The sequence below is a fragment of the Eptesicus fuscus genome, chromosome 22, assembly GCF_027574615.1.
Source record: "Eptesicus fuscus isolate TK198812 chromosome 22, DD_ASM_mEF_20220401, whole genome shotgun sequence".
Lineage (NCBI taxonomy): Eukaryota > Metazoa > Chordata > Mammalia > Chiroptera > Vespertilionidae > Eptesicus > Eptesicus fuscus.
This window is the reverse complement of record NC_072494.1, coordinates 7,765,116-7,781,045: the sequence shown is the minus strand read 5'-3', so window position 1 is coordinate 7,781,045 and position 15,930 is coordinate 7,765,116. Positions and strand designations below refer to the sequence as shown.

The window sequence follows — 15,930 nt, the reverse complement described above, 5'->3', positions numbered from 1 at the left end:
AATCCTTGGAGCTCCATATTTGGCTCTTTCAACTTTGGAAAATGGCCTCTGTATAACCTAATTGGCTGGCTGAGTTCTCATGTCAATCCTATTAACCAAATCAGACTTATTTTCTGACAAACTCTGACTTCATTTTTCAATTCAGATAAACATATTAACATGCATTCCATGACAGTCATCTCTCTTCTGAATACAGATTATAAGATAAAAAGATAGAGTCTCAGAATTTCATAGCTTTGCCTAGACCTTATCTCAGCCAAAATAAGATTCCACTGCCTTTATTATTTCTTACTAATGCCCCCTTGGCCTTATTGTGAGGGGACCTTCCTGTATGAGAATGCATTCTTTGATAGTAAGGGGAGAGAGATGCTGATAAATGGAGTTGGTAAACATTATCACTCCCTCCCCACTTTACAATATACTTGAATTTCAGTTTATCCAAGGGCCAGAATAATGATGAGCTTCACTGTTAAAAAAATAAGTTAAAAGTGGAACCCTATTATAGGTTCCTTGATTAAAAATGGCTACTCCCAAACCTGAACTTTGAATTGTCCCGTTGGCACCTGAAGATTTTTATACTATAGAGCAATGCACCTTGGGAAGATTCAGGATAGGTGAGAAGTAAGACTTCCTTTTATAAAGTAGGAGAAAGGAATATATCTTTTGGGGAGTGAGAAAGTGGATGTTGGGTAGGAATGGAAAACCTGCATGATGCACAGACCAATCAGAGGAACATTCTTCAGGTAGATTAGTTATAGGAAGGAGTCATATAAAATTAAGGCTTTAGAAACTGGTTTCTCTTAAAACCATGCATCCTGTTTTGGTCCTTGCAAAGGTTCATGTACTTCTAGAGGTACATAATCCCAGCTAAAGACCAAAATCAAGGGCAGACTTTACCTGTGAATGTTAATCCAGAAATGGACTGTTGATTCCATATTGATCTTTTCAGACAAATGTGTATATATGTGTGATATGATAAATTTCTCTTGAATATTGTCATCAAAAATTACTACATTAGCAGATTTTGTTCTCATCCTATTGATTTATCTAAGACAGAGAACAAACATATCCTCAAGGCCAGCCAATAGTGATTTTGGATAATTCATTTTCTTGGTATTTTTTTTTCAACATTTAAAAACTAGGAGACTTAACATTAAAATTCAGATTTACACTTTAGAAATTTGGAAAATATGGCATACTTGGACCTGCATTTCCACTTGGCATTAATTAGTTAGACCTGAACTTTGATTCTTCTTTAGACAGTGCATATGTTTTTAGTTCATTCATTTATGTTCTTTACCTAGCCTTTGTAGGCATTAATATTTGTGACCCCTGATCTTGGAATAAATGCTAGTGTCTTTTCTGTTTATTAGCATGTTAGAATATTATTTAACTTAAAAATAAATAAATTTGATTGAATTGCTAACTGCTTGTGTTATTTTTAAGCATATCGAGCTCTTAAAGTGGACAGGTGAATACTAAATCAGCAGTTTGCTTTAAATTATTCCTTAACCTCTTTTTTTAGAAGGAAATATATATTTTTCTTCCTTTACTTAATTTCCCCCTTTGACTTAGATCTGCATTGGTTGTAAAGAATAATATTGAGAGGCTGGATAGTGCAGTTGAAAACAATAAGAAAAAATGCTTAAAGGTGGGTTTGATGACCTTACTAGAAATAAAAGACATCTAAGTGAAAATGAGATCATTTTCATGTATTAATAAAGGCAGATATTATTCAGTGTTGGTAAGGAAGTAGGGAAACAGTCACTCTCCTACACTGCCTGAAATAATGTAAATTAATGTAATTTTATTGGGAGGAATTTTGGAGTATAAATTCAGAATCTTTTAAAAGATGCATACATTTTAACCATTCCACTTCTTGGTCAGGTATACAAAGGTAGATATTGAAATGTGTTTTCACAATATTTCTGTTTAGTAAGAAAACTAGAGGCCTGGTGCAAAAAAATTGGATGTAACACAATTGTCCATCAAACGAGAATTGGTTAAATAAATTGAGATATATTCTTAATATACTAGAATCCCAAACCATTTAAAATGTTGGTAAAGAGCCATCACAGTATATTGAACTCCATAGAGGCAGTGCCAGGGCAGGTGCGGGCCAAACAGGCACTTGGTGACTGTGCGCCCTGAGGAAAAGTAATTAAACATGGGCAGTCCCTGGCCAGTGTGGCTCAGGTGGTTGGAGCATTGTCCCATACACCGATTCCCAGTCAGGACACATAGCCTGGTTGCGGGTTCGATCCCCAGTTGGGGTGCATGTGGGAGGCAGCCAATTGATGTTTCTCTCTCATTTCTCTCTCTCTCTCTCTCTCTCTCTCTCTCTCTCTCTCTCTCTCTCTCTCTCTCTCTCTCTTTCTCTCTCTTTCTTTCTTCTCTCTCTTTCTCCCTCTCTCTAAATCAATTAAAAAATTTTTTTGAAAATGGGCAAAGGAGATCTAAGAAGCCGAGAGGCAAAATGTCTTCGTATGCCTTCTTTGTGCAAACCTGCCAGAAAGAGCACAAGGAGGAAGTGCCCAAGTACTTCAGTCAGCTTCTTAGAGTTTTCTGAGAAGTGCTCAGAGAGGTGGAAGACCACGTCTGCTGAAGAGAAAGGAAAACTTGAAGACATGGCAAAGGTGGACAAGGCAAATTATGAAAGAGAAATGAGAATTTATATTCTTTCTAAAGGGAAAACAAAAAGGAAATTCAAGGATCCCAATGCACCCAAGAGACCTCCTTCAGCCTTTTCCTTGTTTGTTCTGAGTATCGCTCCAAAATCAAAGGAGAGCATCCTGGCCTATCCATTGGTGATGTTGCAGAGAAGCGGGGGAATATGAAATCACACTGCTGCAGGTGACAAGCAGCCTTATGAGAAGAAGGCTGCTAAGCTGAAGGAGAAATACGAGAAGGATATTACTGCATATCGAGCTAGAGCAGAGCCTGGCGAGGCAAAAAAGGAAGGGCTGAAAAAGAAAAAAGCAAGAAAACAAAGATGAAGAGGAGGAGGAAGAGGAGGATAATGATAAATAAGTTGTTCTAGCGTAGTTTCTTTTTTTCTTGTCTTTAAAGATTTACCTCCCTCCATCCCCCATACACAAATCACTCCTTCTGAAGAAAAAAATTGAAATATAAGGCTGTGTAAGATTTGTGTCCTTTTTTTGTATAGTTAACACACTACCAAATGTGTTTTTAGATAGTCCTGTCCTGGTGATATTTTCAATAGCCACTAACCTTGCCTGGAGGTGTAAATTGCCATGGAAATTTAAAGCAGGTTCTTGTTGGTGCACAGCACAAATTATATAAGGGAGTAGTAATTTTTTCATTGTCAGTTGTCTCTGATGCAGCTTATACAAAATAATTGTTGTTCTGTTAACTGAATACCATTCTGTAATTGCAAAAAAATTGCGTCTGTTTTGTTGACATTCTGAATGCTTCTAAATAAATACAATTTTAAATTTAAAAATAAAATATTGGTAAAGATTCACAAAATTTGACTTGTGAATATCATGTAACTTATAGAAGAGAACCCACCATCAAAAATGGCAAATCTAATATTATATTTAATTTTATGTTGTATTTTAATGTTTCAGTAAAATGCTATTCTTTACCTGGTTATTATCAGATGGGTGCTGATGTGCATCAGTTTGTCAAGTTGAGGAAGCATTAGCTGTCAGCTAGCTGGTGACATGTTTGATATTGGAAACGTATTTTTGTTACCCAAGTAGAATATATTGTCTTATTTTCTAAGCCAAGACTAATATTTTGTTTCCAAAGGAAAACTCAAACATTTTCCACATTATTCTTTCTGGACAGTTGTGGGTTTTGTTCCAAAAACAACATTTATAGATTCTCTATTTTTCTTATCAACCTTGAAATAGGCCAGATAGTTTCACGAGTCTACTTTATTTGTTTAATTTTTAAGAAACTTTACTTAGTGTGAAATTTTCATTTGGTACTGTAAATGATAGCTGATATTGTTATTTCAGAGATATTCTAATTCAGGTTTTTGTTGAATCTTTGTAGAAACTGACATTTTCCTTAAATGCACTATATTCTAAATTAATCCCCCCTTTGAATACAAAATGTAAATTCAGACATTCTTCCTCGATTGAATCACTGATTAGACAAAAACTTTGTTTTTAACTGTTTTTATATATTTCTAGCAGTTCCAAAGAATCATTTCAAAATGATAAAGAGCTAGAATGTTTCATGTTGATTATAATATGTCACCCAAACTCAATTTTTATATGCACATAGTATATAAATGTTCATGTATAATGATGTGATTAATTTGATTAAGTACCTTATGTGTTGTTATTAAAATAGACCAGAAAAACAGTATATTTCTTTTTATTATATGTGAAACTTCCAAATTTAATATAAATTTCTCATAAAGTTAATGTGAGCTAGCATCCCAATTACTTGTTTCTTACATTTAAGAACATGTTATTTAAGTCTTTGTTTACTCTCCTAGCTCATTCTTCATGTGTTGTTTTGCATAAGATTATTTATGTTTACCATCTCATCTACTTTTTGAAATATTTTTCCTACAGTTATGCAGAAGGCATGGAGGGAAAGAAATCCTTTATCTCGAATTAAAGCAGCCTACCAAGCTTTAGAATTAAACAATGAGTAAGTTTGAAATATATGGAAAATAAATTTGTTTTGAAGGAAACCCAGGCAAATGATTTAATGTTTCCTTTTGTCTGTTCCTTAGATACTTGGAGTCATTAACAATCCCCTTTCACTTTTTGCATACTAGAGACAAAATTTGCCATGTTCACCGACATATGTATTTTGCTTCTGAAAGTAAACTTATCTATGCATTGAATAGAAATTATGCTAGAAATACTTTTTAAAATGGAGAGTGCTGATCTAATTGGTGATAATACTTGATATTAAAGAATACCAAAATACTATGCCACTTGTTTTAATTTTGTTTTTCGTTTAAGTCATTCATTTAAAGCATTCATTCAGCGCTGCGAACTTTAGTTACTAATGGGATGGGAGGCATGAGATGGGGATCCAAGATAAGTAAAATGTATCTCTAACTTAATTTTTTTCATGTTAACAAGCATTTTTTTATAGCTCTTTGTGTTAACTTTATATTTTAAAAAGATGAAATGTAAAATCAGAAGTCAACTTAATATTTAAATGAGACAGATCAATGTGTATTAATCTAGTACTAAAATATGGCCCCAGTTGGGATTAATCAAGGTATGCTTCCTGAATAATGTGAACTTAGCATTGTCCCCTGTATTCCTCCTCCTTCCCTCTCTCCCCAGATATATTATCCTTATTAAGAAGACCTTCCCAAAGCAGAAGAAAAATGGTAGTGTAGGGAATTCCAAAAGCAGTAAATCAACTTTATTGAAACTCTGGAAACTAATCAAAACTTTATAGCAACTTGGAGAATGCTTAATCAATTAAAAGAAAACAACAGTTGAATTTTTGTAAGAGAGCTTTGTGATGTTTTAACTTACACTGGCCCCATCCCCTACTCCCTAGTTCCGTGGCACCCTTGGAAACAACTACCAGAAGAAGTAGAATGGACCTAATTCTCAAAGAATTGTGGTTGTTTATTTGGACCTGTCTGTTGGCTCCCTGAAGGACCAGCCCAAGGGACTTGCCTTTATTTGGGATAATTTGGAACTCTCCCTGTACTGACACAACTACATTGGGGGGAAGGGCATTTGTTAAAACATTTAAAGGCAAATACACTAATTCCTGCTGCCTGGGACAAGGGATAAAAGTTGGAGCAAACAATAGACAAATCAAAGCTTTGGAGGAAAGCTGGGGAATGAGATACTTTGGAAATAAAGGTTTTGAAAAGCTTCCACATTATTCCTGGAAATCTCAAAGCCTGCACACCTGCCCAAGGTACATGCTTAAGAAGACCCTAAGCTCTCATGTTTGTCTAACTCTCAGCCTCTGTACAAACAGAAAGTGAAGGCTAAGGTAGAATTATAAACTGGCTGATTGAATGTTGAAGGTGTGCCCCAACACACACACACACACACACACATACACACACACACACATACACACACACACAAAACCCATCTGCAAAGACTTGTTTTTGGTTCCAGGTGTTAAAGGCAATCTCTACCAAATTACTGCCTGTTCACTAAGCTGAAGGAATAGAGACTTCATTGGTCACACATGATAGAGAATATGAATTTTACAAAATTAGTTCAGAAAGTCACTAAACAAACAACTACAATAAGCAGTAACAACAAACTTTGGGGAGGAGAAGAAATCTGATTTCTAGAGTTTCCAGATTATAATATTCAAAATTCCTAGTTTTCAAGAAAAAATTACAAGACATGCAAAGGAAACAAAATATGCCCCATACACAGAAAAGAAAGGAAATGAATAGAAATTGTCCTTGAGGAAGCCCAGATTTTGTACTTTCTAGACAGAGTCTTTAAGTAAACTTTTATTTTTTTAATGTGTTTTTAATTGATTTTAGAGAGAGCCGAAGAGAGAGAGAAACATCGATGTGAGAAACACCAATCGATTGCCTTCCACATGCATCCTAACTGGAGATTAAACCACAACTTGGGTCTGTGCCCTGACTGACAATCAGACTGGCATCCTTACAGTGTACCAGAGAATGCTCAACTGACTGAGCCACACCAGCCAGGTCTAAATCAACTATTTTAAATATGCTCAAAGAGGTAAAGGAAGCCATGTACAAAGAACTAAAGGAAAACAGGAGAATTATGTCTCACCATTAAAAAGTGGGTAGAAAGATATAGAAATAAGTAAAAGGAATTAAATAGAAATTCTAGAGTTGAAAAATATAATCAAAATAAAAATCTTTCTACATGAATAAAGCAACAGATTTGAGCAGGCAGAAAAAAATCAGTAAACTGGATTTAGGTCAATCAAGATTACCTAGTCTGAGGAGAAATAAAAATAAAGGAATGAAGAAAATGAACAGAGCCTAAGAAACCTTTGGTACACTATTGAACATACCAATCTATCACTATTCATAGATGACATAATACATGCAGGATATTGTAAAGAATACACACACACACACACAAATTATTAGCTAATAAATGACTTTAACAAAGTTGCAAGAGACAAGAACAACATATGAAAATAAGTTATATTTCCATACACTAGCAATGAACTATCTGAAAAGGAAAATAAAACCATTCCATTTACAATAGCATAAAAAAATATTAAAATACTTAAGAAGTTTAGGTTAGCCCAGCTGGTGTGGCTCAGTGGTTGAGCATGGACCTATAAACCAGGAGGTCATGGTTCCATTCCTGGTCAGGACACATGTCAAGATTGCAGCCTCGATCCCCAGTGGGGGGTGTGCAGGAGGCAACTGATCATTGATGTTTCTATCTCTCTCCCTCTCCCTTCCTCTCTGAAATCAATTAAAAAAAAAAAAGTTTAACCAAGGAGTTAGAAGAATTGTACACGGAAAACTAAAAAGTATTGTTGAAAGAAGTTAAAGAAGACCTAAATAAATGGAAAGACATCCCATGTTCATGGATTGGAAGATTTAATATTGTTAAGATGGCAGTACTCCTCCAGTTGATCTACAAATTCAATGCAATTTCGATCAAAATGTCAGTTGCTATTTTTTTTGCAGAAAGGACAAGCTGATTATAAAATTCACTTAGAATTGCAAGAGATCTCAAATAGCCAAAACAGTCTTGTAAAAGAAGAATAAAATTAGAGGACTTTCTTTCTGATTTCAAAACTTACTATGAAGCTAAAATAATTTATAAGGGTAGATTAATTTAACCCAATGTAATGTAATGAAGAAGTCTCTGTTGATTAGTGAAATTATATACTTCAAATTAAGGTATTAGTTGAAGGATGCTGAAATGATGTGATTTGCATTTTCCAAATGAAAGATCTGTCTTGTCCCCAGTGAAAAAAAATTTTTTTAAATATGTTTTCATTGATTTTAAAGAAGAAGGGAGAGGGAGAGAGAGAGAAACATCAATAGATTGATCAATTGGCTGCCTTCTGCACGCCCCTTACTGGGGATCAAGCCCACAACCTGGGCATGTGCCCTGACCTGGAATCAAACCTGTGACTTCTTGGTGCATGGGATGATGCTTAACCAAATGAGCCATATCAGCCAGGGCTTGTCCCCAATTTTTTGTTGCTATCTTGCCGTCACTTTTGTTCCATGCCCACCTTGTACTTTTATTAGTAATTTCTCCCCTGTTGTAATGCAAATCATATATGTAACATTAAATTTTCTGGTAGCCACATTTAAAAAGTAAAAAGAAATATATGCAATTAACTTAAATAATATATTTTATTTAGCTATATTCAACATATTAATATGTTTTAACATATATTCAACATTAAAAATAAATTGTTAATGAAGTATTTTATATTCTTTTAAGTCTTCAAAATTCAGTGTGCGTTTTGCACTGACCATACACCGACTGGTGTGCATCTCAGTTTGGACTAGACACATTTCAAGTGCTCAATAACTACATAAGGCTAGTGACCACAATACTGGACAATCTACACTTAGATAATCAGAACTAGGACGTTGTTTCTAGAAGAGAGATGAACTAGTTATTTCTGGGAATAGAAAGGAAACTCTCTGTTTCTCTTTCTTTTTGTCCCCAAACCAGTTGGCTTATTTTATTAGCCAGCTTTTGACTTAAAGGATATAAAAAGAAATCAATGTTTTGGTGGGGTGAAGAAAAGGAAACTGGGAGTCAGCATGGGTGTGACAAGTGAGAGGAGGACTGTAGGAGGAAAGACTAGGCTGCAGATCAAGGGATGTTTTGTTGCAGCACTATTGTTGATAAGTCTGAGAGAAGATGGGGCAGCACAAAGAGGAAATACTCAGTGTAGTGAAAAAAGTCTAGTCCTGGAATATGTTTCTGAGTCAAATTGTAAAGGTGCCTAATTGGCCATGGGATATTCTTGTCAAACGTCACACTTTCCTATACCTCCATTATCCATTTGATAGATATTACAAAGTACATAGTGACTAAGAGCAGGCATGATCACTAGAGTACATCGTCCCTTGAACAACTGTTAGATAATTCTTTATATATCTTCCTTCTTCCACAAAAGGAAAACAGGAAAATGGATCAGAATTAATATAGAAGTAAAAGAAAGTAAAGGGAGAAAAGAAAAAAAAAGTAAAGGGAGGGAAAGAAAGATAGGAAATGGAAAAATGTGCAAATAAGACATAAAGGGTATACCAGTATGCCCCTAATGAAATACTGATGGAAGTTGTTTTTATTCTTCAAGAGATGGAAAATGTAGGGAAAAGCAGGGAAATATAACATAGAACAAAGGGACATACCCAAGAGATATACTTGCTTTACTGTTTTACTTAAAATTGTCTTGCTTGCTTTCTCCATAGCTGTGCCTCTGCATATATTCTACTGGCTGAGGAAGAAGCAACAACTATTGTTGACGTTGAAAAGTTATTTAAGCAGGCACTCAAGGCAGGAGAAACGATTTATAGGCGGTCGCAGCAGTGTCAGCACCAAAGTCCTCAGCATGAAGCCCAACTGAGTAAGCAAATTTGAACTAATTTTTATCTGTTTTTTAGGTCCTACAATTGGCTCTTTAATGTTTAAAACACAAAACAACAATAATAAACTTAATACTTAGAGGTTAGCTACTTTTCCTAAGTGATAATCTATTAATAATATCTATAAACCAGAAAGACTGAAGTACATATTAGCTAGAGAATGCTCGTGGAAGGAAACAGATCTGCTCTGGTTATTGAGAGATGTGCTACTCTAAGACTTAATAGTAATTTATTTCATATGAGAATTGGGCTGGTTATTGGAGAAACACAACTCAGAAAGAACCATGAGACCCTTCTAGTAATGACAGGCAGCTATTACCTTTATCCTTACCTTACCCTAAGCAATCGTAGGGGGACATCAATTGGTTTGCTCTTCAGACACTATGTATCTCTGTATAGTGCCATGGAGTGGCCCCTTTAGCACAAAAGCCAGCCTTACTTGGCATGGATTCTTTCTTTGGTTGATTTTTCTCTGTTGTGTTGGAGATCTTATGAGCCATAGCAGCTGAGGTCCTTTCTTTCTCCTTACAGAGACACTCTCCCAATTATGATGGAGACACTTTTACCAAAGATGTTAGGATATGTAGTACTGCTGCTTCCTGCTGTTTTTGTGTGGCCAGAGAGTTTTAGTTTCATGATTTTGGTAGATAGTGGGCCATAAATTGACATATGTTTACATAATGCATTATCTGCTAGCAGTTAAGTTCTAAATCTTTTATTTGTGGAAATTAAAATTTGCGTAACGTTTTCTCTCTAACTAAATATTGATGTATACAGTATTTTTCATTAATGCTTGTTATAAAACACAACTGTGAGAATATGTGATTTTGCAGTCTGGAACTAATGAAACTGCATTTATAAAAAAGTTACACCATTTGTCCTTGTGTCGTCTCAAATATCGTTATGAGATAGTTGCAGAACTATTAGCTCTTTCTAAAAGTAATTTTATAGTTTATTAGTTAGTGTCTATTGAGCAAAAGTTTGCACTAGCCATGGAAATTTTGTCTTTAAAATCTTTTTTCAGTTAAAACAATAAATGATGTTAAAATAATAGATTATTTATGCAGAAATGTAAAGTAATAGGTTAATGTTACTTCTCCCCATTATATGTGCTTCTTATATTAATATTAACATGCATTTGTCAAGTATACACAGATTACTTTCGATATTCTCATATTACCTATTGGTAGAGGTAAAAGTAATTCAATATATGCTTTTAATATAAGAAACTTCAAACATATGCACAAATAGAGCATTATAATGAACCCACATTTAATGTTCATCACCCAAATACAACAATCATTAATATTTTTCCATTCTGACACAATTTAATTTTAATTAAAGCTGCCAGAGTAAGCAAATAAAATTAATGGATATGTTAATGAAATAGAAAATCATACTACAAAAATGATAGCTGTGTCATTTTTTTTAAATAGGGAGAGATACCAATGTACTGGCTTATATTAAAAGAAGATTGGCAATGTGTGCAAGAAAATTAGGAAGAATAAGAGAAGCAGTAAAAATAATGAGAGATGTAAGTGAATTTGATAACTGGACCTTCATATTCTTCAAAAAACTAAAAATGTGGTTTGAGTTGCCAGTTATTTTAATGTAGAATCATTGTCTTTTAATTGATAGTTTTTATGAAAAGTTAATTATTGCTTAAGGATAGAGTCTCCACAGTTTTGTTAAGAAACAAAAGAATTTCTATTTCAGTGAATCTGATTCACTCTATTGAGTTTCTTTGCTGTAATTTTAATCTTTTTTTCCTTTTACTATACAGTTGATGAAAGAATTTCCTCCTCTTACCATGTGGAACATCCATGAAAATCTCCTAGAATCACTTTTAGAATTACAGGCCTATGCAGATGTTCAGGCAGTCCTAGCAAAATATGATGGTGAGTGATACTTGTTTTAGTTGATCACATGGTTAAAGAATTTTTTAAAATTATGTAATCATAAGTACGATCCTATTCTAGTATTTCTGTGATTTTCTTTTATCATTCTTACCAGTCAATATTTAGAATCCATGGGTACAAGTTGCTATTAAGAATCTTCTAAGGAATGCAAATTAAAACCACAGTTAGAACCATCTCACACCTGAGTGAAGATGTGGAGAAAAGGGAACCCTTATGCACTGTTGGTGGTAATGCAGATTGGTGCAGCCACTATGGAAAACAGTATGGAGACTATTCAAAAAATTAAAAATGGAACTGCCTTGCCCGGCTGGTGTAGCTCAGCAGTTGAGCATGGAGCCAGGAACCAAGAGACCACAGGTTCCATCCTTGGTCAAGGCACATGCCCAGGTTGCAGGCTCCATCCCTGTGGGGGGCCTGCAGGAGGCAGCTAATCTCTCTCTTCAGTGTTTCTATCTCTCTTTCCCTCTCCCTCTCTCTCTAAAAAATAAATAAAAATATATATATTTTAGAAATGGAACTGCCTTATGACCCAGCGATTACACTTCTGGATGTATATCCAAAGAAACCAAAACACTAATTGGAAAGAATATATGCACCCCTGTGGTCATTGCTGTGTTATTTACAATAGCCAAGATTTGGAAGCAACCCAAGTGCCATTTAATAGATAAGTGGATAAAAAAGCTGTGGTACATATATACAATGGACCATTACTCGACTATTAAAAAAGAATGAAATCTTACCATTTGCAACAGTACAGATGGACCTAGAATGGTATGTTTAGAGAATTCAGTCAGAAAAGACACAGACATTATGATTTCACTTATGTATGGAATCTAAAGTACAAAATAAATGAACAAACAAAATTGAAACAGATTCATAAATACAGAAAATAGATCGATGGTTGCTGAGTGAAAAACGTGAAGGGATTAAGAAGTACTAATTGGCACTACTTCACAAAATAGTCATGGGGATGCAAAGGATAGCATAGGAAATGTCAATTCAATTGTAATAACTATGCATGATGCCAAATGGGTACTGGATATATTGGGGGGAACACTTTGTAAAGTATATGATGGTCTAACCACTATGCTGTACACCTGAAACTAATACAAAATTTAAAAAAAAGAATCAGATATTTTGGGAATATCATGCTAAGTAAAATAAGTCAGACAGAAAAAGTCAAGAACCATATGATTTTACTCATGTGGGATATAAAATTAAAAGCAGCAAATGAACAGACAAGACAGAAAAACACACAAAAAAATCTTAGATGCAGACAGTAGTATGGTGGTTACCAGAGGGAAAAAGGAGTGGGGGGAGATAGCCAAGGAAAAAGGGTGTCAAATATACAGTGATGGAAGGAGATTTGACTTTGGGTGGTAAACACATAGTGCAATATACTGGTGATGTGTTATAGAATTGTACGCTTTATTTTTTTATTTTTTTAAAATATATTTTATTCATTTTTTACAGAGAGGAAGGGAAAGGGATAGAGAGTTAGAAACATCGATGAGAGAGAAACATCGATCAGCTGCCTCCTGCACACCTCCTACTGGGGATGTGCCCACAACCAAGGTATATGCCCTTGACCAGAATCGAACCTGGGACCCTTGAGTCCACAGGCCGACACTCTATCCACTGAACCAAACCGATTAGGGCAAATTGTACACTTTAAACCTATATAATTTTATTAACCAATGTCACCCCAATAAATTTAATAAATATTTTTTAAAAAAGAATCTTCCTTATCACGAATTTTTGAAGCAAAGGCCTGTAAGGAGGAACTTTTCTTCTGTCAAGATTTGTTTACTGAGTACCTAATATGAGTGAGGCACTTGGCATACAGTGGTGAACAAAAGGACATGGCCTTAGCTCTCGTAGGATTTACAGTTTAGTGGAACAGACAGACAAATGAATAGTAGTTATATTGAAACATGATGTGTTAGCTGAGATAATTGGAAAAGTATGAGGTGCTGTGCACAAAGGATGGTACCTCATTTGTGTGGGAGTGTCGGGGAAGGCTAACAGAAGTTGCTTAGCAATCCTATATAATAAAAAGGTAATATGCAAACTGACCCTCACACCCTCACAAGATGGCTGCCTACAACCAGGCTGGCAGCAGGGTTAGTGAGGGACAACCAAACAACTGAACAAGCAGGCTGCATGGGGCGACCAGGCCAGCAGGGGGGTTAGTGAGGGACGACCAAACAACTGAACAAGCAGGCTGCGTGGGGCGACCAGGCCAGCAGGGGGGTTAGTGAGGGACGACCAAACAATTGAACAAGCAGGCTGCGTGGGGCGACCAGGCCAGCAGGGGGGTTAGTGAGGGACGACCAAACAATTGAACAAGCAGGCTGCGTGGGGCGACCAGCAGGATGACCAAACGACTGAACAGCAGGATGCATGGCGGGGAGGGGGGCAGTTGGGGCCGGCCAGGCCAGCAGGGGGGGCAGTTGGGGGCAACCTGGCCGGCAGGGGGGGCAGTAAAGGGTGATCAGGCAGGCAGGCAGGTGAGCGATTAGGAGCCAGCGGTCCAGGATTATGAGAGGGATGTCCGACTGCCAGTTTAGGCCCGATCCCTGGGATGAGGCCTAAACTGGCAATCGGACATCCCCCAAGGGGTCCCGGATTGGAGAGGGTGCAGGCTGGCTCCCTCTGCCAGCCTGAGGGAGCATGAATTTTGTGCACTGGGCCTCTCATATGTATGTATAAGAGTAATTCAGAATGACATTTTTACAATGCTTTTTAGTTACAAAGCATAATTTATCTTATTTTATATTTATAATAATCTTGTGATGTGGTAGAACAAGTATTTCTACTACCTCCAGTTAGTAAAAAGGAAACTGGAGTTGAAGAAGGTTAAGTAATTGGGTTAGGTCTCCCAGCCAGGAAGTGGCAAGCCTGAACTTAAATCCAGGTATTCCATTTCTTCGTACTAGTCTTCTAATAGTAAGAAGTCAATAGAATGCCTATTTTTATTATCCTATATAATAAAAGCCTAATATGCAAATTAACCAAAGGGTGGAACAACTGGTGGAACGACTGGTCACTATGATGTGCACTGACCACCAGGGGGCAGACGCTCAACACAGGAGCTTGCCCCAGCCCTCAAGCCCCAGGCCAGCCAAGGCAGGTGCCAGCGGGGGGCCCCCTAATCGCCCTGCTGGTTGCCCTGCAGAGGGAGGTGACCAGTGGCGGCAGAGGTGGGGGGGCGGGGCTGGCTAGTGGGCGGTGCCAGGCCGGCCAAGGTGGGTGCCAGCAGGGACACCTGCCCCCCCCCCCCCCCATCGCCCTGCCAGTCTCCCCACAGATCGGCCCTGATTGCCGGCCAGGCCAAGGGACCCTACCAATGCACGAATTTCGGGCCTCTAGTTCAGTGATGGCGAACCTATGACACGCGTGTCAGCACTGACACGCGTAGCTATTTCTGATGACACGTGGCCGCTGAGGTGGCCGCATGCCGAGGATGAAACATTTGCTGCTCCTGAGGATGAAACATTTGCGAAATAATGTTTTTTCCTCAAAGTGACACACTACCCAAGTTATGCTCAGTTTTTTGGCGAAGTTTGGCACACCAAGCTCAAAAGGTTGCCCATCACTGCTCTAGTTATACTATAACAGTGCAAATTTAACACAAATGGAGTTGGGAGAATTCTACAAAGCATAGCCTTTCTCCTCATTCTGAGTGAGTCATCAGCTTTTAAACCCAAGCTGCATATATATCCTAACTAGCATAATGCTTCTGATCATATCTTTCACTATAAGAGAACATACTAGTTTTATTCACACTTGTTCATTTGTAAGTTCCTACCCATTAGCTTGGGAATCCCTATGACTTGGCAGGTTTGAAATGTGTTACACTTGGAAAGAGAAGTTTATTTCTTTTAAACATCTGGAATTCTTAGGAAGTGCTTCAGAATACTGTGGGCTCATGGAGAAATTTATGAGAAATTCTTTCCATATGTAACTGATCAGATGCATGGCCTGCTTATGATGCTTATGATGAACAAGCTTAGGAACCAAATATAAAACAGCAGATAGGACCTGATTCATTAAATCTAAAATAAAACTCACAACTTAACAATTTTTATAATCCTATATAATAAAAGCCTAATATGCAAATTAGATATGCTTCTGTGTTTTCAGTTATTTTTATGAGTCCCCGGTTCTTACCATTCTAGAATTGTGAAGTATTAAAAGCAATTTAGTTCTTTGGTTCTTCATTTGCTGGAACATCTATAAAATCTAAAACTTCAAAGGAATTCTTTGGCTTTACTCTCCTAATAATATTATTTTAGGCATTATTTTTTTATTTTAGTTGACATATGGCATTAAATTAGGTTCAGGTATATATCATATTGATTAGGCACTTACTATTATACTAGTATACCTTATGAGGTAATCAGCAGATAAGCCTAGTACCCATCTGACTTCATATATAGTTATTACAATATTATTGACTACTAG

General features: G+C 36.6%; 1 protein-coding gene and 1 pseudogene across 3 annotated transcripts in view; both read left to right on the top strand.

Annotated features, from left to right (window-relative positions):
* The window catches only part of ST7L (suppression of tumorigenicity 7 like), a 140,850-nt gene that overhangs the window by 14,163 nt on the left and 110,757 nt on the right, over nt 1–15,930 (top strand). For all 3 annotated transcript variants that reach the window (XM_054711425.1, XM_054711426.1, XM_054711427.1), the window contains exons 6-9: nt 4,554–4,632; nt 9,371–9,525; nt 10,981–11,078; nt 11,328–11,442. In XM_054711425.1, coding sequence (XP_054567400.1) covers nt 4,554–4,632; nt 9,371–9,525; nt 10,981–11,078; nt 11,328–11,442 — 447 coding nt within the window. The remainder of the gene's footprint in view (nt 1–4,553; nt 4,633–9,370; nt 9,526–10,980; nt 11,079–11,327; nt 11,443–15,930) is intronic.
* Nucleotides 589–4,556, top strand: LOC129148001 (high mobility group protein B1-like; annotated as a pseudogene).